The sequence below is a fragment of the Branchiostoma lanceolatum genome, chromosome 15 (assembly GCF_035083965.1).
Source record: "Branchiostoma lanceolatum isolate klBraLanc5 chromosome 15, klBraLanc5.hap2, whole genome shotgun sequence".
Lineage (NCBI taxonomy): Eukaryota > Metazoa > Chordata > Leptocardii > Amphioxiformes > Branchiostomatidae > Branchiostoma > Branchiostoma lanceolatum.
Window position 1 is genome coordinate 5,400,447 of NC_089736.1, and position 25,915 is coordinate 5,426,361.

General features: G+C 40.8%; 4 protein-coding genes across 5 annotated transcripts; all 4 read left to right on the forward strand.

Moving 5' to 3' along the window:
• Window positions 1-1,303: 1,303 nt before the first annotated feature.
• LOC136421068 (uncharacterized) lies at window positions 1,304-5,017 on the forward strand. The gene is made up of 7 exons (XM_066408213.1): window positions 1,304-1,397; window positions 2,402-2,692; window positions 3,041-3,364; window positions 3,585-3,878; window positions 4,215-4,547; window positions 4,731-4,907; window positions 5,010-5,017. Exons 1-7 carry the CDS (start codon window positions 1,304-1,306, stop codon window positions 5,015-5,017), a joined length of 1,521 nt encoding a protein of 506 aa, XP_066264310.1.
• A 77-nt stretch (window positions 5,018-5,094) lies between these two features.
• On the forward strand, window positions 5,095-6,218 carry LOC136420932 (uncharacterized). The gene is made up of 2 exons (XM_066408070.1): window positions 5,095-5,209; window positions 5,794-6,218. Exons 1-2 carry the CDS (start codon window positions 5,148-5,150, stop codon window positions 6,149-6,151), a joined length of 420 nt encoding a protein of 139 aa, XP_066264167.1. The 5' UTR covers window positions 5,095-5,147; the 3' UTR covers window positions 6,152-6,218.
• Window positions 6,219-7,694: 1,476 nt separating this feature from the next.
• Window positions 7,695-14,437, forward strand: LOC136420872 (uncharacterized). Its single transcript, XM_066407989.1, has 8 exons — window positions 7,695-8,418; window positions 10,073-10,387; window positions 11,031-11,294; window positions 11,639-11,938; window positions 12,057-12,233; window positions 12,437-12,502; window positions 12,690-12,789; window positions 13,168-14,437. The coding sequence occupies exons 1-8, from the start codon at window positions 8,331-8,333 to the stop codon at window positions 13,631-13,633; spliced, it is 1,776 nt and encodes a 591-aa protein (XP_066264086.1). The 5' UTR covers window positions 7,695-8,330; the 3' UTR covers window positions 13,634-14,437.
• Window positions 14,438-15,518: 1,081 nt separating this feature from the next.
• On the forward strand, window positions 15,519-25,070 carry LOC136420397 (pyrroline-5-carboxylate reductase 1, mitochondrial-like). 2 transcript variants are annotated; one of them, XM_066407289.1, is made up of 8 exons: window positions 15,519-15,687; window positions 16,508-16,584; window positions 17,305-17,484; window positions 18,406-18,618; window positions 19,166-19,258; window positions 19,857-19,977; window positions 20,773-20,814; window positions 23,610-25,070. In XM_066407289.1, the coding sequence occupies exons 1-8, from the start codon at window positions 15,621-15,623 to the stop codon at window positions 23,705-23,707; spliced, it is 891 nt and encodes a 296-aa protein (XP_066263386.1). In that variant the 5' UTR covers window positions 15,519-15,620; the 3' UTR covers window positions 23,708-25,070. The 2 variants fall into 2 exon arrangements, with proteins under 2 accessions (XP_066263386.1, XP_066263387.1); XM_066407290.1 differs by lacking the exon at window positions 20,773-20,814.
• Window positions 25,071-25,915: the final 845 nt, after the last annotated feature.

Sequence of the window (25,915 nt, forward strand, 5' to 3'; positions counted from 1 at the left end):
AAAATGAAGCATGGAGGGGGGGGGGCAACTCTTTTTTTCTCACGTTCCCATCAATTTTGCAGTGCCAGAGGAAGTCATCCATATATCCATCAATTCAACATGACCCTAGGCAATACAAAGTGCCCTAAATCTGACCATTGAATGTGTTAATGTGTTATGAAGTGATTGTTTTTCATGGCTACACCATGTGTTCTGATGGAAAGTCCATTTACTGGTCCCTTAGTGACGGGATGGAAGGTATGAGCCTGTAATATCTCAAAGCATTTGACCAAGCCCTCTGGATATCCCCTACTCTTGTCAAGTGCGTTGGGATCTTTAATGTGTAGAGGTTTGACGCCTGGGTCTGGGCTCTCCCATACATTCTTCACAATACACAGCACATTTGTTTTATACAAGTCATGACTACTTTCTCATCCATCCATACCACTGAGGAGAGGTGATTTGAGTCGCTTCCGCCGCCTAGGGTTCGGGCAAGGCGACTTCAAATCGGTTTAATTTCGATCGGCGGGATTTATGACATCATACTTCCGGGTTCGTGGGGTCAATGGCCGTGTCAGGTGCCTTGCGGTGATAAAGTCCTGCCAGGTAAAAAGATAAAGAAGTCATCCTCAAATGAGGTGAAGCATGATGCTTTTTCAAGTAACTAGTGGTAGTGCAATGCGGCTTCGCCACGGCTCGCGTTTTGGGGCAAGCAGACCGGGTCACCCCTACTCTTCTCGATAAGTGTGTTTGGTTCTTCTACGTGAAGAGGTTTGACGCTTGAGACTTATGCCCGAAGCTCCCTCATACACGGGGCCGCCGGCTTTACGTCACCATCCGAAATGACGAATGCAATCCCTTACAACATGTCCGAGCTCGAGTCGACCCCTAGGATCGAACGCGGGCCCTAGGATCCAGAGAGGCATACAAATATCCATTCATCGGCGAAAATATAGAAAATTAACCGTGTTTTTTCAGACAAATCAGGAACTTGTGTCATGGGTAGATTCTGTTTACCTAAAAATACCCCCCTCCCCGTTTTATCTGTAGAAATTGGAAAAATAAGAGGTCACAAAACTGAGAAAAGGTTGATAGCAGTTAACAATGGAAATTGTGGTACCCATACCACCTTGCGCGGACCCGGAACCTAGTTCGTAGAAGATACGAAACCGAAGGAGGGAAGAAATCGTGTCCCACCTCGCCGCAGAGGAAATGTGTGACATGCCCTGTGTGGGCGGTTTGGACAAACGTACCCACAGCCCACGGCCTTTTCAACCTGACTCAAGCGTTCGATTCTCGGAAGTCTACGTGAGCCGCGGCAGAAATGGCGGGGCAGGTACCGACCACGGGAGGGCGGCTGTCCGTGTGTGTGCTTGTCCTCACGGCCTTGGGCTTCCTGGTCCCCGTAACGGGCACAGGTACGTACGATTGTCTTGTGGTGGAAACATCCCTCTCACGTATGTCGTACGACAAGAAATTGGGAAAATCGTTAAAACAGCGAATCGTGGCTGTGTCGTGCAACATTCAACTGTCTTATGACGAATTGTCGTAGATCGAAGGCAGTCGGTTCTGTCATGGAAAGCCTCACTAAAAATCCTAGCACAGAAAACTGATCGTAAGACGAACTGTGACTTCATTGTCAAAGACGGAACAAGGAAGGAAGTCAAGCCATGGAAGGCGGCGTCATGTAAAGTGCACGGTCTGGCTGCCTGAAAACTGAATCACTCGACACGATGAACACTGACTATATATACTACATAGTACAATGTATGATAGAAGCTTCAAAATCTCTCCTTTATTTATTTATTTATTGGTTCAGCATGTACATGCCAGGGTTGCCCAACTAGCCGGAGGCTATTACTAAGGGCGAACCCATGTGTGGTCATAGGACTGTAGGTTTTGGACCATCTCACACCGGGGCATGCTCCTACTCTTTTTCGAAAGGTGTGTTGGGTTCTTTTACGTGCGCGGTGTGTGGCTCACCCCAAACACGGCACCTCCATTTGACGTCCTATCCGAGGGACGTCCCTAGGCCTAACCCTAAATGAGCTAGGTACTCATTTACACCTGAGTAAAGTTAGGAAAGTCGTGTTATATACTCTCTCGGGAGAGAGAACCGACAGAAAACGGGGCATATGATAAGAAGGTCACAATCTTCTCTCCGAACCTCTGCTTGGAGAGTATATAACGGCGATGAATTGCTGGTAGCAATGTTAAATGCATTTCTGGTCAGTCCATTTAGTTTTCCCCTATATTTTCACTTTTGCTCGTAATGCAGCAAAAATTCATGCTCAATGATAATAATAACTTTTGTTACAGTAGTGGGAAGAATAGCCGAGGACTCGAAGAGAGTTTGTTGTCATGTTGAGACGCAGTTCAGACTTTTCGTACATAACAGCGAATCTTTTATCTGTCTATACAGGTTGCCCAACTGTCCGTCTGTTCGGATCTACACGTCTAAGTCCGTATCTACGTAGTGGTACATACAGCATGACCGGTCCGGTAAGACCTGGGACCCGACCTGAATACAGAAACGATGAGTCCAAAACACCGGTGTTTTTCGAAGACGGATTTTGGCACGTTGAAAATCTAAACCGTAACCGTGTAAGAGACTCCAGCTTCTTTCTCGAAGACATAACCGGAACCTTTGAAATCTGGGACAGCAATCAAGAAGAATTTTTAGCGGACCCTGAAGCACACTTTAGTTGTGCAGGTTAGTAAACTCGTGTTTTTGGCGACATTCCAATGAGCGCTGCCGAATGGTGTATTATTTTAGTATGACAATCCAATATTTCTATAGATATGTGACACAATATTCATTTGATCAAATTTTAAGAAAGAATCTCCAAACGTTTATGATTTCATGGAATGGGTACCTATAGCTATGATAAATATTCGACGATATCTTGATTTGTTTGACACAATATTCATAGCGTATTTTAGAAGCAAGTTATTGAGATATTACAGACAGCCTAATTTCACGTTAAAAGGAGTCCATATCTTCTGATAGATTTCTTGCGGCGCCAAATGACTCTACTTTGTGTTTTTTTTTTTCACACAGACATAACATACATCTGCAAGGACGACAGGAAAACCATACGGTGTCCCCGACCAGACTTTCAGAAACTTCTGGTCTTTCATGCTTCGTACGGACAGGACTGGGCGTGCAAGTTGTCAGGGTGTACAGAGAGGGAAGGAGACTGTACGTCTTGTTTTTGGGTCAGCAGAAATGACGTCATAACAAGAGTCAAGGAGCGCTGCACCCGCGTCTCGGGAAACTGCACCTTAGAACCGTCGGACGAGATGTTCGGAGGGAACCCGTGTGACCACATAGAGGGAATAGATGTGGAAAGGTACCTGAAAGTGGAGCACAGGTGCATAAATGGTGATTATTCTCTTTTACGTTTCTTTTGCTATTTTTGGCAAATCATGGAACTTTCCTCGCACGTTGTTTTGGGAAAAGCAAAGAGTCGAGGTATTAGATATTTTTTCCAAAAATTTTTTTAACGCTTGAGTGTGTTAGAATTGTGTAATTTTGGATGCAATGATATTCAATTATAACATTACTGTTCCTGATCCACCACCACCTCCTCCCTCGATCCCAGTTCCGGTGTCGCTAGGCTGCTACCAGGATGAACCAGTAGACAACCCTCTGCTGTCAGGCCCGGCCTTCTCTCATGAAAACATGACGATTCAAAAGTGCCTATCTCACTGCCGGGACCAAAGTTACCGGTACGCTGGAGTTGCCAACAGGTTTGCTTGTCGTTGCGGGAACCAATTGCAGAAAGATTCTGCCTCCCGCCGACTACCGATCACCGACTGTATTGCACCTTGTGGCGGAGACCAGTTCCAGTTCTGTGGAGGTCCGAGCAGCTCACAGAAAATGGAAGTGTTTGAAGGTAAGAAACTGTTCATTTTCATCGTTTGAAATGGCGAACGATTTTTCACAAAGTTCTTTAAGAATATTTACTTCAAACTGCCGCATCTGTCCTTGGTGCTGATTCAACTATTTCATCCAGGAAAGGTCGTTCTTAGAGTATAGGAGAAGTTGTTCATCAAGGGGTCATCATTTTTCTCTCCTTTTATCCATAACAAGAATGATACTTTCCAAATGTAATCTCAACTGTGGTGTGCCCTTCTTTAGTTTATAAAGCGGACTACATCATCATGTCTGTGATTATGAAATGTGCTGGTTTGGGAGAATGAAAACTTAAAAGCTGTTTTTTTCTTTGCAGCGTCTATTGGAGCATGTGGTGGTGATCTGAAGACAAACGAAGGTGTCATCTACTCTCCGAATTTCCCCGGACCGTACTCACTAGATCAGAACTGCGTGTGGAACGTACAAGTTGGTTCAGATAACGTCATAAGGATCAGTGTAGAACTCTTAGACATCTCCAGTGAAGACAGCTTGACGATGACAGAGGACAGATCTTCGCAGACTGTTATTACTGTTCTCAACGGTATGTCAATGGCAGAATACGTCAGTATCAGCAGCAATGTCAGCCTGCAGTTCCGAGCTTGGCGACAGAGGGCGAGGCAAACGGAGGGATTCATTCTGCGTTATGAAGGTGAGTTGGTTTGATAGACGTAGACTTACTAATATATCTTAATAATAGATTCTCCAGGTTACTGTGACATATGTCTGGTTGACAAATTAGCAGCAATTCAAAAAACAAACACTTAGATTTACGTCATAATCATTTAGACTTACCAAGGACCTTGGACTTACGTCATATCCACATCTTTTCCAGGTGTTGGTCACTGCGGATCCATTCCAGTCATCGAAGACGTCACTTCCGTTTCCCCTAACCATGGAGGGAACTTTGCTGTTGGCCAACAGGCGCGAATCACGTGCAAAAATGGACGAAACGTCACAGTCCGATGTGAGAAGGACAGAAGCTTCAGCACTACAGCTCTTTACTGCACAGGTAAGCAAAAACAGACAAGAACTGTTTACAAGTTCAGGGCCTTCAATGCATCTCGCTGGGCATGCGTACTTATAACCAGGAACCAGCTTCTTTTCATGACAGGCCGCTGATGTCAAAACAACAATATAAGAAATTATAACGCGCTGTGCTCATCATATCACTGATTGTCTATCTTATTCTTCAGAGGAGACCGTGGGCCATGGTCAGGATGTAGCAGTATGGGCAGTCCCGGTTTCTGTCATGGCGGCCGTCCTCGTTGTCTCCATAGGGGTCGCTGCTTTCTTCCTCATCAAACGAAGGAGGTATGTTGTTGAGCTTTCATACAATATTTTCTTACACAAAGTAAGTCGCTTACCAGCAAGCTTTCAATCAGTTCTCTGATCCTACTCAAGTTCAAATGGTCCAAAGCCTTGTGTCACGCGACTCGAACGGAAGTAGGTCAAAGGGTACCTGGAAGTCCATATCGGCCCCCGTCTCGGTTGAGTGATGGCCACTTTCACTCCTCTTAGGAAGTAATCCAGTGTCCAAAATTGTAACTTTGTTCAAACCTCTGTAGGAGGTAGGTGTCCCATGCAATAAGTTTAATCTTCTATTTCAGTATGTCATGTTTGCTCATTTCTAGAAAAAAAAAACAATTAGACCTTTTGTTGGGGACAGTTTAAGATGTGACTGTTTCGAAGCTTGCGTGAAATATGATCTGTGTGAGCAACTTTTGTACGGTTTACACCTAGCTATATATATGAGTAAACTCCGATATTATAGACTAAAGCCATGTCGCCTTACCTTTGAGGACTATAACCGCGCTTGAATCAAGGCTTAATGACAACGGGAAGGCTTTTTGTAGTAGAATATGATTAGCGGGATAATGTAATATTTCACATTACAGAGCTTTAAAAGATGCAGGAACCTCCAGTCATCACTACGACATGGTCGACCCAGGAACCGCCGATGACGGGTACGAGATGATCGACACACAGGACTCTCGTCCCCCGGCCAGGTCGACACAGCAGGACTCTCGTCCCCAGGCCAGGAGTCTACAAGCCCCGGCAACAGTTCCTCCTCCACCCGGAGTATCTGTGACCCAGTCTGACTCTGACTACCAGGCGTTGGACCCGAGGACCATGTGTAACACTGACAGTGAATACACCAGTCTCACAACGAACCAAACCAGTGCGGACGACTCAGACTACGAGAACGACCCCGAATACCAGAACACATTTGGAAAGATATATGAAAATGCCTGATTGAGATTTTGTCTTTGAAAATGGGGCAACAACTTCTGAGGAAAATAAAGTGAGGATACTTGCCAAATGTAGTCATTCATTTATATGCACATAGATTTTATGTCATGAAAAGAGCATCATAATTAGTTATATCATCTTAAAGTTATTAGATTTTAGAGAAGTTTGTTTTGAATCAACTGAAGTGCAAAAATGGAGCAGGAAACTTTTCGGAGCCATTGTTTTACCTTAACTTCATCATCTACCTTTATCTATGTGTGTTTAAACAATAGTTGTCATCATGTCAACTTCATTTCAGTAGAAGAAATAGTCTTTATACCAACAGAATGCATACGTTTCCTATTTCAATAAGTTGCCTTTCACAAAAAAAGACAACTTGTTTAGATCAGAGATAGAGGGAAATGCTTAGCATATAGCACCGCAGAGTCAGTCCCAAAAGGGTTGACGGAGCAATAAACTTAAGAGGAAATACCCAAGCTTACATGTCACATCTAGGGCGAAGCCACAGTAGAAAAGGACAGTACAGTACGTAAGAGATACGTTTCTTTTACATTTCTTGGGAGAATATAACACAAGCCTGTCCATTTAACACATTACATGCTCCACTCTCGGGTACATGCCATCCTCGGGTTCCTGACTTTGGCCCTGTTCAAACGTTCGCTCCCCTTTTTCAGGGAGGTAAAAAGACAACATGCTTGGATAAGATAGAGAGAAAAATATTAATTTGTGGATAAAACAACTTAGCCTTGGCTTTCTAAGGACAATTTTCCTCTCTGACAGTTATACAAGTACATGATGTAAAATATAAAAGGAGGTTAAAAGGAGGAACTAGAACTTCATCAGTTCAGCATTCTGACAACCGGAAAAAAGATAGCGACCGGAAGGTGTCAGAATCCCAACATGGCGGCGTCCATGGACATTAGCAATTACAAAACAGGTTGTCTTAAGCCACACCTATACAGGACGCACCTGTAACACCCACATAGTACAGGACCGGAAGTAAACTATTAGTAATGGAAACGACATATTTATAGACACTGTTTGATGAATTACTTGTACCCTTCTCGGAAACGGGTCACTTCTACATTTTCATGCTTCATGACTTGTGGGTGTCTTTTTAAATTTCTTTCACACTTTGGTCCTGATCTTAGAGTATAAGCATTGGTTTTTACCAAGACGGTTTTGGTAATATATTTAGTAGCCTCAGGGTATTCAGACATCCGGAGCTATAGTAAAGCCCAGAGCCTAGGCATTACTACAGCCGAACCTATAAATGTATTCAATATATTCAAGATGTAACAAACACAGTCCCGAACAAGATTCATTTTATCTGTTCTTTTTTGTGACAAGTTTCTTTTTCTAGACGACCAAATTATTGAGGACTGATTATTTATCATACGTCCCAATTAGTCGAGCCAAGTCTCAGAAATTCAACAATATAAGAAATAATATCAGTCTATGTACCACAGTGATCATTCAGTTTTGGTAAGCGCAAAGAAAGAGTCTATATTTGGACCTTACCTGACTTATTTTGGTAGATCTAGAGGGGAAACACGCGTCAGGTTGCTTGAAGGTCAAAGTTCATGTTTACCATGATTTAAGTGCTGTGGTTTCTATCCAAGAGCCTGGCGTGTTGACAACAGATCGCGTATTTCCGGTCTACACGGAACTCAGACCGCAAGCTTTCAGCTAAGTCATGGCGACCCCGTACGGTTTAATATCCGCCAGAGGAACTTGGCTGACCCGATCTTACAAAGTGGGAACGTCGGAGGAAGTCGGGGTGAGTCACAGGGGGCGGGGCTTAGTCAGATCGTCATGACACAGCACTAGTTTGATTGACATATCAATGGGACAACAAGGAAAAGGTTTCAGTCAGTCAGAACCACCGAGAAAAGTACCTGTCGGCAGGTTTTCTGTATTGTATCATTTGTAACAGTTTAACGTTCGTAACGAGAGAGAGCGAATGGGTGACACCGTACTATAGAGCTTGGGGGCGTTCGTACAGCACTAGTTTGATTGACACAACAGTAGGACAACCAGGAAGCGGTTTCTGTCACCAAAAGTACCACGAAAAGGGACTGTCAACAGGTTTTCTGTCAGACTGTGTCAGTTGTACCACTTTACCGTTCGTAACAAGCGACAGTGAGCCACAACTGACAACAAGTATCGACTAATACCGACTATGGAGCCTGGGGTCGTTCGTACAGCGACGTTCGGCATTTTGTGTGTCGTCATTCTGACAAGTCTTCCAACGAGCGCACAGGATCCTGGTAAGTACATTTCGTACTTTCACTTTTGGGAGAAGAGTTTGTACGAGATCGTGATTTATACTTAAAGAAAGTAATAAGATAAGCGTTCTTCAAGATAAAATAATGACTTCATGGTAAATTTGTTTCATGGTAAAAAGTGCCTATACCGTACCGGCGGACGTAAGATTTGTGGTGTTGTTGGTCATGTATGCCAATAGACTTATGTACAACGTAGTTTTCTATAGGTATAACTATACCCCTGATAAAAGATACTTAAGACTATACAGTTTTTTGTATCAGTTGTGTTTTTTTTGGTATTTTTTTTAGATTTTTCTACAGCCCCTCTTACTATGTTTTCCGTTGAACTTGTTGTGTCACTTAATGCTATCGCATTGCTCTAGGTTTGTCCTTTCTGTTGTGTTTTGCTGTTGAAATCATCTAGGCAAGAACGAAACTAAAGGTACTCTTTTTTACATGTACCCTGGCAAGACTAGCCTGTCAAAAAGTCAGAGGAGGGTAACAAGGTTGAATTTTTTAATTATATAGTCAGCATTGGCTTTAATTTTAACTTTGAAAATATCTGACTGCATTGCACAGACGACGAATGTTTGAAAATGAATACTAGTATGTCTTGATCTAAAGAATACAAGTACATATTTTAGGTGTATTGGAAGAAAAGTTATTACAGTGGTTACACAAAGCTAGACAAATCGCTGTGTGCGTTTCCATTGCGGAAAGAACCAGCCATCCGCCTACATGTAGTGTAGCTTATCAAGCAGAAAATCAGGAAGTTACAAGCAGTGATAGCGTGACCTATGCCCGTGTTATCTTTAGAACATGACAAATATTACACAGTATTCCAAATACATAAAACTGTTCATTGATTTTCCAGATCCATTGATTGTGCAAGTTTCTTCAGGGGTAACTTTTCCTAGTCAGAAAATATTAAATATTTACCTTCGTCAAGAAGATTATGTTTTGGGTGCCGTTCGTGTGTGTTTTTGTGAACTACATAATTCGAGAAACAGCGGAACTTCCGATTTCGACATCTTGTGTTTTGGACATGTTATATATGTCCATGATTTTTAGTGGTAGATATCTCTTGGGCAGAGAGAAAGTGTTTGGGCCCCCTAGCAGCTTTTTTGAACTGCATGGGGTTATTTTGTTTCAGACTTTGGAAGGGAATGACACAATTTGGGGGTTGGTGGATCGTCATGATTTCGTATTTAGATAGCTTAACTGACGATTGACATAATCAAATGCTCATTATTCATTATTGAGATGACCCATTGGTGAAAGCAACTAAAGATATTAATATAGAGATCAGGATCTAATTTACATAATTCATCAGGACATTTTATGAATCCCCTGCATTCCATTATAGAACTGAAAAAGAGATAAATATCGATATATATCAATTGTGCAAATGAACACACCATTTGCATTGTTAATGAGAATATACTGGTAAATGATGGGAATGTCATCACACCTGTTTCGGTCTATTTTTAAAAAAAAAGATCAAGCCTAGACACATGTAAGTATCTGTTTGTCTACAAATGATACATAATTCTTGTTAGGAGTATGCGGATTAGAATTAATGTTGGAGGAAATGTTGCATTAGAGGGTGTATAGAAAGCGACACGTCATTCCAACAGGTGTGTTCCTTTTTTTACAGGATGTCAGAAGGTCCGTATTTCCGGTTCCACGAGTCTACAGATCCACCTTATGACGACATACACAATCACAGCAGATTCAAGCGACAGAAGGCCTGTCTACATCAGTGACACAACCAATGATCGTATTTACTACGTACCCATGGGAAGTCCCAAGAATACCTGGTTCGTGGGTCCGTACCAAACGCCGGGAGAAAGTGGACTTTACGTAGAGGACTTAAGCCTGTATGCAAATAACATCGCAGGAACGTTCAACATTTGGGACCCTGAGACACAACAGTGGACAGACGCTCCGTACGTGCAGATAAGCTGTGCAGGTAAGGATATTTCAACATATAGGGTCAATGGCCCACTCTGAGATGTATACGGTATCATATTAAGGCATGGTCTGTTCCTACACTCGCTAGTTTGGTTTTTTTGGTGGTTATAGGTACCGGTCATCATTATGCCACCGTGTACACTGATCATGAAGGAAGGCGGCTCATTATAATCATTGGCATGGTCATATTTCAAACTGACATATTAGGGACAAGTCCTGTATAACATATGAATCTCTTTCAAACCTTGAAGCATTTGTCAAGTCATTGTTCAAGATGGAGGTAACAGGCCCACTTCTTGTATATCCAGATACCGTATTCAATAAAAATCAATGTGGGTAAATTTTATGAATAAGAACATTATCCATCAATTAATGATCTACTTTCATCAATATATGCCCCCCCACTCAACAACCCTCAGACAAAAAGTGTCTGAGTATACGGATCATTAATGACCGGTGGACATGGCAAAATTAACCCTTCTCATTAGCTAACGCCCTCTGGCTATTTGATAATGACCTTTATGACTATGGCGATTACGTCCTCCCCCCTCGTTTTCTCTTTCTTTCTCCCTGTAACTTAGCACATGTAGACAAATCGATAAATAGATGGACAGATAAGCGTATAAACTTATCGTTTTCAGATCCGGGATACTTCGGCTGTTTTAATACGGCTGGCATCGATGATGTTTTTCGGATACCGTTGGGCCTGGGTATCACTGTAGAATCGTGTATAGAATATTGCAGAAACTACCCCGACAAGACCATTGCGGCTCTAAACATGCAGGATTGTATCTGTGGGTCTAGTGTCAACCACAACAGTCATGCGGCAGAGTTCTGTACGTCTCCGTGTGGAGGGAACAACGATCAGACATGTGGGGGGTCGGAAAGGGCTGACGTGTACCAAAGTAAGTGTCTTGGAGTCCTTTCAAAATCAAGTGAACAGGTTACATAGATAGCAACCTCAAAATCTTAAGATCTGTTAGTGAAAACTTCCCATTGTGTATATAGACTACATGATGGCGTCAACATCCATAAGAAAAACCTGTTTACATTTCCGGAACGAAATAACTAAATCAGCAACGTTCAAGATGCATTGCATTGGTTATATTAGAATGTATACTTCGCATCTACCCCTGCAGTTCAATATTATGATGATTATGTTGATTGAATACACTATACGCAAAATATTTCTAATGGACATGATATAAGCTTTACTACCGTGTTTTCTTTTCTTTTGTTTGTACAACAGCATGGGTCGGTGCTTGTGGATACGGGAAACAAACCGGAGCCATCTACTCACCAAAGTATCCGGCGACGTACCAAATTTATGACAGCTGTACCTGGGAGATCAGCTTTGACCCAGACAAGGTCATCAAGTTCTACTACAACGTGTGGGACGTCCCAGCCGGGGACGAAGTGGTCATCACGGACAAGTCTGGACAATCCAGGACACTCGGACCGGACTTCGACACAACTTGGACCAATGAAGTCACTATTAACTTTGTATCAAACACGCGTGTGGATGGGAGATTTGCTGTCCAGTATGAAGGTAGGAAATATGCATTGTTAAAAGATAGGAACTAAAACGTTTACCGTAATGATACACGCACGTTGTTGTCATTTTTTATCATCTTTGATATAAATGTAAGATTGTTATGTTTATCCAGCTGTAGACCACTGTGGAGACATTGGTACTACGAAAAGCATCGCACAGATATCTCCTTCGCACGGAGGTAACTTCGCTGTCGGGCAGCAGGTAACCATAACATGCACGGACGGGACAGAGACCGTGGTGGAGTGTCTACAAGACAAGATCTTCAACGTAACGGGACCGTATTGTGGAGGTCAGTCATACTCACCGTTTACTACCATACTAACCTCAGTAGATGATTCTTTAATTTGTATTATAGTGCAAAGTGAACCAATCTAGCGGCCATTTATTTAAACAGTGACACTATCAATATTACAGATATCAAAGTTATTAGGATTATTACACCGAGAATCAAGTTTTCATTGTCAAAAATTGTTTTTCAATTTTCTTCACCAGATTCGTCTGAAGTTGAAATGACAACGACCAGTACAGGGACAGCCGCCACTGGCGACCAAGCAAAAGGTAAAAGTGCCCCCAATTCTCGGGCAGTTACAACGGGCATAGCATGATGAACTTGTGACATCAACGTTGACATAATTAATATGATATAACCGCATTCTTTTCTTTATGCAAACCAATTACTGTAGCAGCAAAAGAAACTATTTTTCTCAACCACCTTCTAAAAATTCTGTTCGTTTCCCCACCGTAGGTACCTCTCCTACAGTAGTGATTGTCGTTGTGTCCGTGCTCGCCGTGCTGGTTCTTCTCGCAGTTTTGTGTGTGGCTGTGTATTTCGTCATCAAGAAAAGGTGAGTTTATGCAAGGACATTATCCAGAATATTATTATAACTTTTCATATGTATAACGTACTTCGTTTATGACACCATATCAGACGGAAAAGTTTCAATGAAAAGTTCATTGTTTGAACTTAGAGTAGGACCCTCCGAAAACATGCAGTTATGAATTGTAATATTCAAAAATTTTCATTATTTCGTTTCATGTTAATGTTATGTCTACGGCGAGTTTAAAAGAAAAGCAAGACGTATGATAGTTACAACTGACAGAAACCAAAAAAAAAACTAATAGTAGTAAGCTACATTGAATGTTTGTTATCCTTTTGTCGTTGAATGATTACAAAAAAGAACAGAAGTTAGAATCTGACGTCGTATTTCATGTCTCTCTAACAGAAAAGCAAAGTCGACCAAAAGACAGGGCCCAACCTATCCCAGAATCCACCTGGACAGAGCTGACATCTCCTCCCCAACACCTTACGTCATCCCGACTGCTGACGTCACCCCTGACGTCACCCTCACCTCCGAAAACGTCACATTTCTTCCAAGGAAGCCAACTGATGAGACGGAACAGGACGAGCACGCGCACTACGAGGAAACAGAAGTCGGACCGTTGGAGAACGGTGATGACGTCACGGACAGGGAGGAGGAACTACGTCAGCTGTACGCTCAGCCAATGAAAAAGAAGAAGGACCAGCAGGCTGAATTTCCATATTATGATGACCCCCCACGACCCGAGGACCATGACTTTGTGGACAACGATCTGTATGGGTATGACCAAGGGGGTGAAGCAATTGCCGGCAATGGGGGACCCTCTAAGCCACAACCGTATGTCGACAATAACCTATATGGATACAACTAGACTTGTTTAATCCGAAAAGATTATACAGCAGATCAGCAGCACTAACCTTGTGTAAAACTAATAAACAACACTATCTAAAAAAAGGGATATATGACTAAGATTAAGTATTGTGATATTATTAAAAACTAAAAGAAGGAAACCTAAACGTTGTCATGTTGCAAACGCAGAAATATGATGCATGCTTCAGACTATATCTTTTTAAAGATATTTTGAGATGTGAAACCATACATGCGTAACAGTATATTTCATGTCATTTTATATATATTGGAATAGTCATAGAAAGCGAGGGAAAGAGGCTAAAGCGTTGTATTTTGTATATAACCTGACTTTGACTATGATGTATTTGAGCTATCATGTTACTTGTCAAACTATTATTGATGTATAAAGTTATCATTACGTTGACAGTCAAACGTTTTTATTTCTGATAAAGAAGACTTAATAGAGACCACCTTGTTGTGATTAATTATTGATTATGAAACATTCATGTGTACTTTTTTCATGATATATCAACTTGAGTTGTATCAAATTAGTCATAACTAATAGTCATACACAATATCTTATTGTAATGTTTTACTGTAGTTTTTTTTTTACGATATACTAAATGCTAGATTGTTAAGTGTCGTGGAAAAGACAACAGAAGTATTGGCTGCTCCAGTAAGGGGGGCAAAGTAGAAGACCTCGCCAGTATTTGAGCTTCAGTAATTCTTCAAAACCCCATATCCCCCGTGAAAGTTTGTCGTGCCTTTTTCTTGTCTATGTATAAATATTCGCATCTCCTGTAACTGAATAAATATCTAAATTACACACACGATAAAGTTTACCTTCCACTTGTATATAAGGTAAAGTAGTAGTGTACAACTAACGGATGTAACGTTAACAAATGAGAAATCAGAACGATCTTTTTTTACGTTTTGCTGCCTTTTGAATCATATTTCACATCGTGCATCATGTCCCAGTTATAAAATCATGGGTCACACAGATGTCAACTTGTTCGCTCAAATGTCGCCCAGCGATCGCTGTCTAATTGAAAGGGGGGCCTAGTAAATTTAGACGGATCTTTGATTATGATAGCAACAAGTTGCAATCTGAATCAGTGAATGAGGAAATGTCCAGACAGTGTGGCGTGACTTTGAAGAGGAAGAAGATTTTCCTCGGATTAGATTTTCCCGCCCCTGCGGATTTCCTGACAAGTGTTGTCGTCTGATTCTGTGGCGGATGTAGAGAGGCAAATCGCAACGTTACAGTTTTCCTTTTCTATACCTCCTTGGAATATCCTAGCCTGGGTGCCATCCTAATTTCTACCGGGGCTCCTACACTCGCTACCCTCAAAAAAGTGAGGGTAGCGAGTGTAGGAGGTCCGGTAGAAATTAGGATGGCACCCAGGCTAGGAATATCCGCGCCTACCAAAAAAGTTTTCCACAAAAACAAATAGTATCCAAACGAGATAGCTATAAATATAATAGCTATCAGTTTATCGTTTGGATACTCTTTTTCCAATAATGAACAAAAAGTTTAAAGTACAAAAGTCTACAAAAGTCTGGATTGTTTGGATGAAACCAATCTAATATCTGTTTTTAAAGATTTTATCACTTTTGGCTGATTGCCAAAACTGGTCCCTGCGTTGAAGCATTGAATACCCCGCCAAATGCATGGAACATTCCTAAACCATACCATTCAAATTCTAAGGGGTGATTCGGATTAATATATTTTATCACAAATAAGCTTACTAGTACATGATTTGCTAGTTCATAAATGCTGTTTAGTACAAAAATAGTTCATTTTGCATTCAAGATGCATAAGTTTTATCAAGACTAATAGAATTTCTAAAGTTTTAAAGATTAAGTTTTACCAACGGAAGTAGATTGGTATCGCCCGATGACCGGAGATTGAACTTTAAATTTTTAGGCGCAACACGATGTTGTGATGTGGCAGTGAAATATCCACGAATTTCTCCCCGTATTTTGCTTCAATTAACGGCGTTTTAGACATGAGTGTTGGGTTCATAGGAGCAGGCCGACTGGCCATGGCCATGGCGAAGGGGTTCATACGAGCAGGTAAGGAAAAAAGCTGTTGTTTTTGTCTCAGGCGATCGAGGAATCTTTTGTGTTTGGGGAGGGGGGTTAACGTTACCAGATGGTAGGAAAATATACAAATGTAGCTACTCTAACCAGTTACAGTTTGAATCTTTGATCACAAGTTTGACATTAACAAGATTATTTTACTATTAGGCCACAGCAAGTAGATTCTATGGATGACACCAGCATATTGTGATGCCATGTTTTGTCGCTTCAAATATTTTTTATTATTGTTACAAGAGGGCCTGCATGCCCTTTTTCGTAAGGTATTTTTTATAGCAGCCTTTTTCGTCTTCGTAATCCGTAGGCAGTCGCCCAAAATCAACGTATTTCGTGATCAGTACATTAGCCGTAATGCACAAATGGTCGCTTTCTTTCTACGTAAACCGTAGGCAGTTACGGTGACTGTTTCCTTTATGCAACGTAAAGCGTAATCCATAAATTGCTTAAGTAAAGCATGGTCTGATTTTAAAATGGTCCAATCCACAAGCGAGCGCCTCTCATTATCATATGTCCGCAATGAATTTTCCTATTATTATACAGTATTAGAATCCCCCTAAGTATACTGTGGTACCCAGGGCATTGTGCTTAATGGCAACGCAAGCAAAGAGCTCTGCCATGTCTGCAAAGAATACTTCAAGTACGATAACCTTTACCACCGCGAACACTCCATTTTCTCCGTTTCGCAAATTTAAATCCCTGCAAATATTTCTGCATTTACAGTATCAAATTTAGATTCTAAGTATTGTTATGATAATAGATTTGGTAAATAAATTGAAACCTTGATTGTTTTTTTAAGGGGCCGTACCTGCTGAGAACATCTTCGCTTCAGCCCCAGACAACTTGGTCGGAAGAGCAGAGTTAAGAAACATCAAGGTAAAAAAATATTCTGAAAGTATTTTGTACCTGGTACTAGGGTACTACAAAGCGGGCCAGCATATTGTAGGATAGCCTAGCAATGCTTAACAGTCAATTCAAAAGGATCAACAATGCATCGACTTATTTTTTGCGAAAGGTTTTGGGAACATGTTAATTGGAAAATATCTGATTGTACCATTGTATCCATGAGGTGCTTGGCAAAACTAGGATGCAAACACAGACACAACCAGAGGCTTTACAAGACTTTCCTCCACCAAGGTGTAAAGATGGGTACCTGACTTTGGTTGGGGAGATAATACCGTGCCCTAGACAACAACCCACGTCCCCTACGGCCTCAAATAGGCTATGGGACTACCTTTACCGACCTTTTACTTGGGTTGTCCCCATGGCGCAAGTGTTAATGCAACCCCACTGCTTCGCCATTTGGATCAAATTCCGTGGATCCTAGGGCCCAAGTTCGATCCTAGGGTCGACTCCAGATCAGACATGTTGTAAGGGGTTGCAATCATCGTTTCGAATGGTGACATAAAGCCGGCGGCCCCATGTATCACTATGAGTGAGCTTCAATCAGGCATTAGCTTCAAGCGTCAAACCTCTGCACGTAAAAGAACCCAACACACTTATCGAGAAGAGTTGGGATGAACTGGTGTACTTGGCCCAAAACCGCGAGCTGTAGCAAAGCCGCATCGAAAATGACTGCTTTACTTTACCTTATAGGAGCTTGGCATCCAGGTGACCCACAGTAATACGGCGCTAGTGTCGCAGTCGGACGTCGTGTTCCTGGCGATCAAAGCGAACGTGGTAAAGAACGTGCTGGAAGAAATCTCGCCGTTCGTGACCCAGCGACACTTGTTCGTCACTCCCATGGCCGGCATCACGATTAAGTCAGTTGAAGAGGTAAAAACTTTTTTGTTGTAAAATATTCTGCATTCGCTTGCAAATGGTGTTTTTTCTGTGTTGTGAGTCATCACTCGAACTCTCCAAGAGCACTTCTATAAGTAAAGAATTGAGTTAACCTCATCCCTACTAGCACTGAGGTAGCCTTTTTTGGATCAAATTTGTACTGGTTGTAATGTGAGACAGGATTAAGAAGGTTAAACAAACTTTTTAAGTGAACATAACTGCTTGATTTTCAAGTGTCCTTTCTATTGAATGAATCATACATATAGGTAGGGCTGCATACTGGTTCAACACCATGAAAATAATCTAAATCCAAAATACCAAACCATCTTCTAGTACATGTATGTGCCATTAAGTTGTACCTGATTATAGACTTTTACGCTCAATTCGATAAATTTTCTACTTGTATTTTGTCACTAAAATCATGGTTGTTATTTTTACCACAAAGATGGACTTAGCTCCGAAAAAAGTTGAATACATTGTATGGATATTGAAATCAGCACCATCTTTGATTTGAGATCCTTTCCAAAACATGCATCGGTTCTCTGCATGAAGTCTGAATCAAAGACAATCCAAGCAATATTATGGTTAGGGCCAAAAAAATGGACATTCAAGAAATGCTGAAATCTTTATGGTTGTGACATTTACTTACATCGTATAGCACATTTGCGTAATAACTTCATACTTGAAACATTTTAAATCAGCACAAAATTGTGCCATGTGAGTCCTCACGTCACAACAACGTCGCATTTTTGCATGGACATTGTGATAGTGTTGTTTGAACTAATCGTGTATAGAAATGACGAAATAAATGACTTTCAAAAACCGATTTTGGGGCCCTGATATTGCTTGGGCTTCCTTTAACATGTGATATGGCAACATGTATCTGACAATACCACACCATCCCCCCCTCCACAGTCTCTACCCGAGGAAACAAGAGTGATCCGGATGATGCCGAACACCCCCCTGGTGGTCGGGGAGGGGGCGACCGTCTACGCACGCGGGGAGCACGCCACAAAACACGACGCTGAGACGGTAGAGGTTCTGCTGTCCAACGTCGGCTGGTGTTTCGAGGGGAAAGAAGAGTACATGGACGCTGTGACTGGCTTGAGTGGTAGCGGCCCTGCCTATGTAAGAAGTGTCACAAATTTTATCAGTAATCACAGTTATTTTTTACTTATTACCTCTGAGAAGGAGGTTATAGAAAATTAGAATAAGTTCTGACAGTGTACTGTATTTGTTTGTGTGCCTGTGTATTCCCACCTATAACTCAAGATCCTTGTAAAGGATTTACATGAATTTTGGTATGTGGGTAGTTATTGAGGTCCCGATGAAACATGGCGATTTTAGGCCCCCTAGCAGTATTTTCAGTTACTGCAGCATTACTGGCCCAACACCCTCTTCCGGAAAGTACAAATATAGTGTGATATAGTCCATAGACAGCTGGGCTACCTGGCAAATTAAAGTTAATGACCTCAATTTGGGATACACGGGTGGCTTGGGATGTATACTATTAAGCATCTACTGTTATAGTGCATGATAAGGCTGCTAGTAGGGCTATGGTATTAGGAATTCTCAAAAAATTGAATAATTCAGGGAGGTATGACATCTTTGATTTCTTGTTCTTCCTGTAGATGTTAAGATTTGTCTCCTAACATTTTTAAACCTATCCCAACAGGTGTTCCTGTCCATTGATGCCCTGGCTACAGGTGGGGTGAAGATGGGACTGTCTAGACAGGAGTCGCTCAGAGTTGCTGCAGAAACCATTCAGGTGGGGAGAAAAGTACAAATATTGCCTTGAGAATACTGTTACAACTGTTGCGTCCGATGGCCAAGTGGCTAGTCTAGTGGACACCAGCTTGAGAGGTCATGGGTTCTATTCCTGGCATTCCTGGCTAGACATTGTGTCCTTGGGAGAGGCACTTTACATGGCTTTCCTGTCCCGTTTTTCTTTTGATGTAAAAAGAGGCCTTTAACTTTGACATATTACTCACAATGCATATCTCTGGACATGTGCAGTTTGATTCCTGAACAAGCTTATTAAATGAGCATACTTTTGCAATACTAATGTACTATAGCTGCAGAAATGTTCACATCGGTTTTATGTTCGCGGTTTTCACGGTGAACTCTTCAGCGCAAACTGAAAACCACCGCAAAACTTTTGCCCACCTATGACTGCAGCGCCACTATTGTTTCAAACGTGAACTTACAACCATCATGAACACTCCCTTTTCTCCCTACCGGGAATTAAAAACCACGCAAATCTAAATGCATTTACAGTATATGCTTATTTGCCACGCACAGAACTACTTAAAGCAATTGTCAAGTCAAAATTGTAAATTGAAACATAAAATCTTTGTTGTTTCCAGGCTGCTGCTAGGAGAGTTCTGGAGACCGGTGCCCATCCCAGCATGCTGAAGGATGAGGTCTGTTCTAACAACAGTCTCGGCCAATCAGCACTCGCTGCCATTCACAAGATGGAGAAAGGTGGTAAGCAATCTTGGTTGTGATTGGTCAATTAATGTGTCCAATCAGTAGCAGCTTTAGCTGTGGCCAATCAAATACAGGTTGGTGATTGGTCAGTTAATGACTACTTGTGTGACCAATCAGTAGCAGTGTAAGTTGTTGCTACTCAAATTCAGGGTAGTGATTGGTTAGTTACAAGATTGAATTTCTCAGTTGTAGACTGCAATCATTTTCTTTTCGGTCATTGTCACTCGCAACTAAAACTACCATCAATCAAGTGTAAATTACTTAAGCTCCCAAGTGTGTAAGTGATTTATCATTATATATTCAATAATATCGAGTGATGCATATTTATTTCTCATTAGACTAAAAAATGTAGATGTAGTCAACTAAAATACTAAACTCAATCCAAATGAAATTGAACTTCCAACAGAAAAGTAAAACGAAACAAAAACTTCTTCTAATCTCTCTTTTGTTTCTCTTGCTTTGCAATTGTATCATAGCCTGGTATCATATCCTATTCTAGCTCCGTTTGCTCTCTTCATTTGAGTATCAGAGCTACTGTAGAATAGGACAATGTACATGAAGGATGGATTCTAGGCTAACCTACATTACAAAAAGTACATGCACATATATGGTTGTAAATGTGTGTCAATTTCGTTTGGAGACACATGACGAAGATTTGAGTTGATGATGACCAAGTCCATTTCGTTTGGAGACACAAAGAAGTTTTGAGTTGATGATAACTGAGTCAATTTCGTTTGGAGACACATGAGGAAGTTTGAGTTGATGATGACTGACAGGGCTCTTGCCTCCCAGGTCTCGACACAAAGCTGTTGAAACGTAGTAGGGAACGCGGAGGTAACAGTCTTCTCCCTCACGCTATGTGTAACTCAGCAAAGATGGCCACACAAAAACTTACAATTCGTCTTAAACTCATTCAATGTGTTATGCTGAAGGTCGGTTATACTGGCTATACAGATACAGATGCAGTGTAGCGTCACAGTGGTGTAATGACAGGATCTTTGGCCCAGAACCCAGAGGTGCTGGGTTTGAATCCCTGGCATGCCTCGTTGACGTTGTGCCCTTCGGAAAGGCACTTTACACAAATGTCCTCACCTCACTCAGGTAAAAATTTGTACTTAGCTTCGGTTAGGGATGTCTCACAGATAGGAAATCAAATGGAGGTCCTTTTTTTTAGGAGAGCCACACCACAAGCACGTTTAAGAACCTGCCACATTAATGGAAAAGAGTAGGGGTCCTTCCCAGTGTGAGTGGATCAATTAAATCCATCGGGATATGTAGGTTGGTGTGTTAGGCCATCAGGCGGTTTACAATACAAACAGTACCAAAAAAACAAAGTGTTTAAAATCTCTGTGTTTTTGCCTACTACCATTGATTTGTCTATCTTTTTGTCATATTCAGAAGGAAAATGTTCAGACTATGCGTGATGTACAAAAGGACTGATAAACTTGTGGACACACCAACTACTAAGCATCTAATACCAGCTCAGAAATAACAAAGAAATAGTCATGCCTTCAAGTACCAGAGATATCCGGCCAGAATAAAGGTGTTCAATGTTTGTTTTTTCTTGAACAATCGTAGAGTGGAACTCATTGCCACAAAGTACAGTAGGAGTGTCCTCACTAGTCAGCTTTAAAAAACTAAAAAACGCTTACAGCATTTTCGTGGTGACCTATTTATCATGAATGACACCATGAATATGTGTATTCAATGTCAGATCAATGTGTTACTACCGGGTACTGCAATACAATATGGTACAACTGAAAACTTAAAACACAGCAACCCCCCCCCCTTTCCCCTTCTACTGCAAAATTCAGTTGCGTAAAAATGCATATCTGACATATTTTGTTGTATGACATTATGTTGAAGGGTAGTTAATACTAGTTATACGGGGTGACTAATACAAAAACAGATACAGGCTCAAATTTTTGTTAAATAAAAGAAATTTTGCTTTTGGTTTTTGTGTGGCCATAAGCTGGCTTTTAGCTGCTTGCTTTCAGGCATTGATTTTAGAAGACTTTTTTGGGCATCGTTCAAAAATGTTATCTAAGAGACCAGCAAAAACTGGTCAGGGGTCACATTGGCCTGGTGGTCCTTATGTAGAGGTTGTCTCTTGTACAGGTTTGATTGTGTAACCTTTGATGATTATGTGTTTGACTTTGGAACATAAGCATAAATACACAGGGCTATGGCAGCTCCATGTATCTAAGTTCAACTTGTAAGATTACAACATCCAAAATGTTCAAACAAACATAAGCAAAGAAATGTTATCACACTTACATCTGATACCTGATCTCCTCTCGAATGCAGTTATGCCCTCTTTCCACTAGATGGCGCTCGCTGAGTGACCATATAGCAAGCAACATTGGATTTGTGTGGCCCTTGATTTCAAAATTGGAATATTATGTGAAACTAAGACAACAAAGTACACAAAACGTTTTTAAAAATTAGTTCCTTATCTATGAACTTTGTTTAGAGATCTGTGAAATATTTGGTCGTTCAGCAGTCACTCAGTGGTTGTAGCCATTAGTTCAAAGGGTGTAACCTCCATTAACATTCATCCGCCGGGTTACATAAATCCGCCACTTTGAAAAACAGTGGGTTTGAGAGATCTCTAGTGCAGCACCCCCCAGGTATGCACAGTTTTAAATATACAGGAGTGCAAATTATACTCGGGACGTTGGGTTGGAGATCTCTTTGGACTTATCTTTTCAAGGTGGCGGAATTGTGAACCCTGGTGGAATTATGTTAGTAGATGTTATAAGCCCCTAAATACTAACTCTAACTGTAGTTAACCCAAATTGTAGGAGGCAGTATTACTGCAGGGCATAACTATTAACAGAAGCACCTGGCAAGCTCGCTGCGATGTAGAGCAGTCTATGTTCGTCTGTCCTGTCTGTCTGTCTGTCTATTAAGTACAATTTCAGCGTTTTCCATACTGCAAGAAGTTGTCAATATTGATAATACTGTTCAGCCACTTTAGGAAATAATTAGGCCTAAGAAAATTGATATTGCATTCCTGATTACAGTCCTGAAAAAAATAGGATCCTTAAAAGACTTCTACTATTATTTTCTTGCTCTTTTTAGATTTCTGCTAAAGTGATCCAACAAATAGTATGTGGATTAATATATTTGTCAGGTCGACGATAGTATGTGAAAAAAGTGAAATGTAATACATAATTGTGAGTTTGGATATAGTGTGACTGTACGCATTTAACAGACATGTGCTGAATAGATACAATATGGGAAGTACAGAGTCTAACCTGTGTTGTCCATCTATGTTTCTAACCAATAATTGTCATTACAATACCGAATCATGTACATTAGAAGTAGTAAAATGATTCCCCCCAAAAAAAGTACATGTGTGATAAAAGGAGCTGTGCTGAATTGGGAAGTATTAGCAGCAAGAGTGTATTGAAAAGAATATTTCATACAAAAGATGAAAAGATACATGTATATTTGCTCTGTCAATTGTCAGGAAAATATTTATTCAAACATCATAACCTTCTCCCTGCTGCCTAACTCTGTAACCAATAGAGAATCGGGTGCCAAACGGCTACTTCAGTGTGCTAAAGGTTAAATTAGTTAAATTCTGTTCTGACTTTCATCTATTTTCCCCTCATCTCTGCCAGGTTTCCGTGCCCTTCTCATGGATGCAGTGGAAGCCGGAGAGGATCGTACCAAGGAGCTGAGGAGAATGGGGGAGGTCAAGAACCACGTGGAGGACTAAAGAATAGGGCTGTACCAAAGATTTTCTGGGGGTGTGCCTGAGGGAAAATCAACATCTACCCAAATATCCTGCAAATGAGTTTTACCTTTTTCCCTGCCAGAAATATTTTTGAAAGCCTCCTGTCTTGCATGCAGGAATATGTCAGAAGATGGTTTTGAAGATCACAACTAAACAAATTTCCACCTTCTACACTGTCTACATGTAAAGTACTGCTCTCAAAAGCCAAAACCTTTATTTAGTGCGTTGAAACACCTTTCGTCCAAACATAGGGTATTTTCAGATTAAAAGAAGCCTTTAGAGGAGCTGGATATATTACAAAATTTCTACTAATGTTCTTTGGGGAATTTTTATTTAATATTTTAGATGTAGTTCTGGTAAACTAGTTAAGGTAGAAATGTTAAGGTCTAACAAAAGGGACAGTGCTCTGTGAATGTGTAGTACTCTGTGCTAATTAGATATTAAGTAGGGTTTCTTCTCGTTTGAGAGATACAAGTCTTCCAACAAAGGGTCCAATAAGAAGACTCATTTTTGTTTTATTTGCTGCCACAACCTTTAAATGTAGAAATCAGAAAATCACTGCTTCATATAAGTAAAGTTACATAGCTGTAAAATTACTGGTTTATGAAAGTTAAGTTACATAGCTGTCAAATTTCATTTGTCTTTAAAACATAATTTCTTTTGAGTTATGGTGACATTCTTTAACTTGAGTCTAAAGATCTTAATTTTTCCTTCTTTGTTTGTTTATTTGTCATTAAATTCTCCCACGATTTTAAGTTTGGTTCCCGAAAATTGTGAATGTTACGATTAATACATAATCTGTTTTATTGTGTTTATGTTAGTTTTGTGGCCAACTTTAGATATTGTATCTACATAAAACGTACTATGTAGTGGTAGTTCTGTACCTTTATTCCTGCAGCTTACAATCATTGTGTTTGTACATAAAACCTGAAGAAACATTGCAATGTTCAATAACGCACATACATGTACATTGGCGATAACGCACATACATGTACATGTAACGTTACATGCATAAGACCTCGCAATAAGCATGGTCATGATTCCAACTGCGCATGCACAGCGATATGCATTCTGGGTAATATTTCAAAAGTGAAGACCCCTAACTTGTAAACCATGTTTTATACATGTCCAGACGTGTTTTGTTTACGTCTCAGGGGCCTTCAACTTTGACATATTACCCACAATGCATCTTGCTGCACATGCACAGTTGCAACCGTGAGCAGCCTATACATTTGTACTGATAAAACTGTAAATAAAATACTTGAGAAATCATGACAGCAAAAACAACTGTACTTACTGTAAGAAATGTGAAACTGTACATTCAATAAACTTTCATGATTTTGAACATCTGTGTGGCGGTTTTATATAGTCAGAACTCTGTTAACTAACCACAGTTAGGCCATGTTGATTTGATTATCTGCTCCCTTTTAAACCGTGAGGTGGCATCCTTTGGGGACCCCAAAACTCATGCAGGCATTCAAAAAAGAGAAAAGTTTGGCAAAAAAATTGCTTTTATTATTATTTGCTTCTTGAATTGTATTTTGGTAATATCTGATTTGAAGCAGTTTGTATGGTGACTACTACATTTGAAAAAGTCAATATTGGCAAAATCCCGCATTGGCTATGCTACAATTTAATATCATGACAGAATGAAACATACAGTTATCAATATCTTACTCTTACCCTACATGTAAGCCAACTAGTGTGCATCCATGTATACCTAGCCTAAACTTCCCACTGACATGGAAACTTTAAGAATTGATTAAAAACTTTGAAAACAAAAAAATCCAAGGAATGTCTGGCTGTGTGGAAGGTGTTCAGCACCAAGGGCATGAATGTCTGGCTGTGTGGAAGGTGTTAAATGCCAGAAACAGGAATGTTTGTATGTGTGGAAGGTGTTCAGCACCAAGGACAGGAATGTTTGTATGTTGGAAGGTGTTCAGCACCAAGGACAGGAATGTCTAGCTGTGTAGATGATGTTAGACGCCAGAAACAGGAATGTTTGCATGTGTGGAAGGTGTTCAGCACCAAGGACAGGAATGTCTAGCTGTGTGGATTGTATTAAACGCCAGAAACAGGAATGTTTGCATGTGTGGAAGGTGTTCAGCACCAAGGACAGGAATGTTTGTATGTTGGAAGGTGTTCAGCACCAAGGACAGGAATGTCTGGCTGTGTGGATGGTATTAAACG

What these genes read in the sequence shown, in the direction of transcription:
- LOC136421068 (XM_066408213.1), top strand. Translation starts at nt 1,304, where the DNA reads ATGGCGGGGCAGGTACCGACCACGGGAGGGCGGCTGTCCGTGTGTGTG. An exon ending in GGTCCCCGTAACGGGCACAG is followed by an intron (nt 1,398 to 2,401) that starts GTACGTACGATT and finishes CTGTCTATACAG; the next exon opens with GTTGCCCAACTGTCCGTCTG. An exon ending in GAAAATGGAAGTGTTTGAAG is followed by an intron (nt 3,879 to 4,214) that starts GTAAGAAACTGT and finishes TTTTCTTTGCAG; the next exon opens with CGTCTATTGGAGCATGTGGT.
- LOC136420932 (XM_066408070.1), top strand. Translation starts at nt 5,148, where the DNA reads ATGGCGGCCGTCCTCGTTGTCTCCATAGGGGTCGCTGCTTTCTTCCTC. An exon ending in TTCCTCATCAAACGAAGGAG is followed by an intron (nt 5,210 to 5,793) that starts GTATGTTGTTGA and finishes TTCACATTACAG; the next exon opens with AGCTTTAAAAGATGCAGGAA.
- LOC136420872 (XM_066407989.1), top strand. Translation starts at nt 8,331, where the DNA reads ATGGAGCCTGGGGTCGTTCGTACAGCGACGTTCGGCATTTTGTGTGTC. An exon ending in CACTGGCGACCAAGCAAAAG is followed by an intron (nt 12,503 to 12,689) that starts GTAAAAGTGCCC and finishes TCCCCACCGTAG; the next exon opens with GTACCTCTCCTACAGTAGTG. An exon ending in TATTTCGTCATCAAGAAAAG is followed by an intron (nt 12,790 to 13,167) that starts GTGAGTTTATGC and finishes TCTCTCTAACAG; the next exon opens with AAAAGCAAAGTCGACCAAAA.
- LOC136420397 (XM_066407289.1), top strand. Translation starts at nt 15,621, where the DNA reads ATGAGTGTTGGGTTCATAGGAGCAGGCCGACTGGCCATGGCCATGGCG. An exon ending in GTGGTAGCGGCCCTGCCTAT is followed by an intron (nt 18,619 to 19,165) that starts GTAAGAAGTGTC and finishes CTATCCCAACAG; the next exon opens with GTGTTCCTGTCCATTGATGC. An exon ending in TTGCTGCAGAAACCATTCAG is followed by an intron (nt 19,259 to 19,856) that starts GTGGGGAGAAAA and finishes TGTTGTTTCCAG; the next exon opens with GCTGCTGCTAGGAGAGTTCT.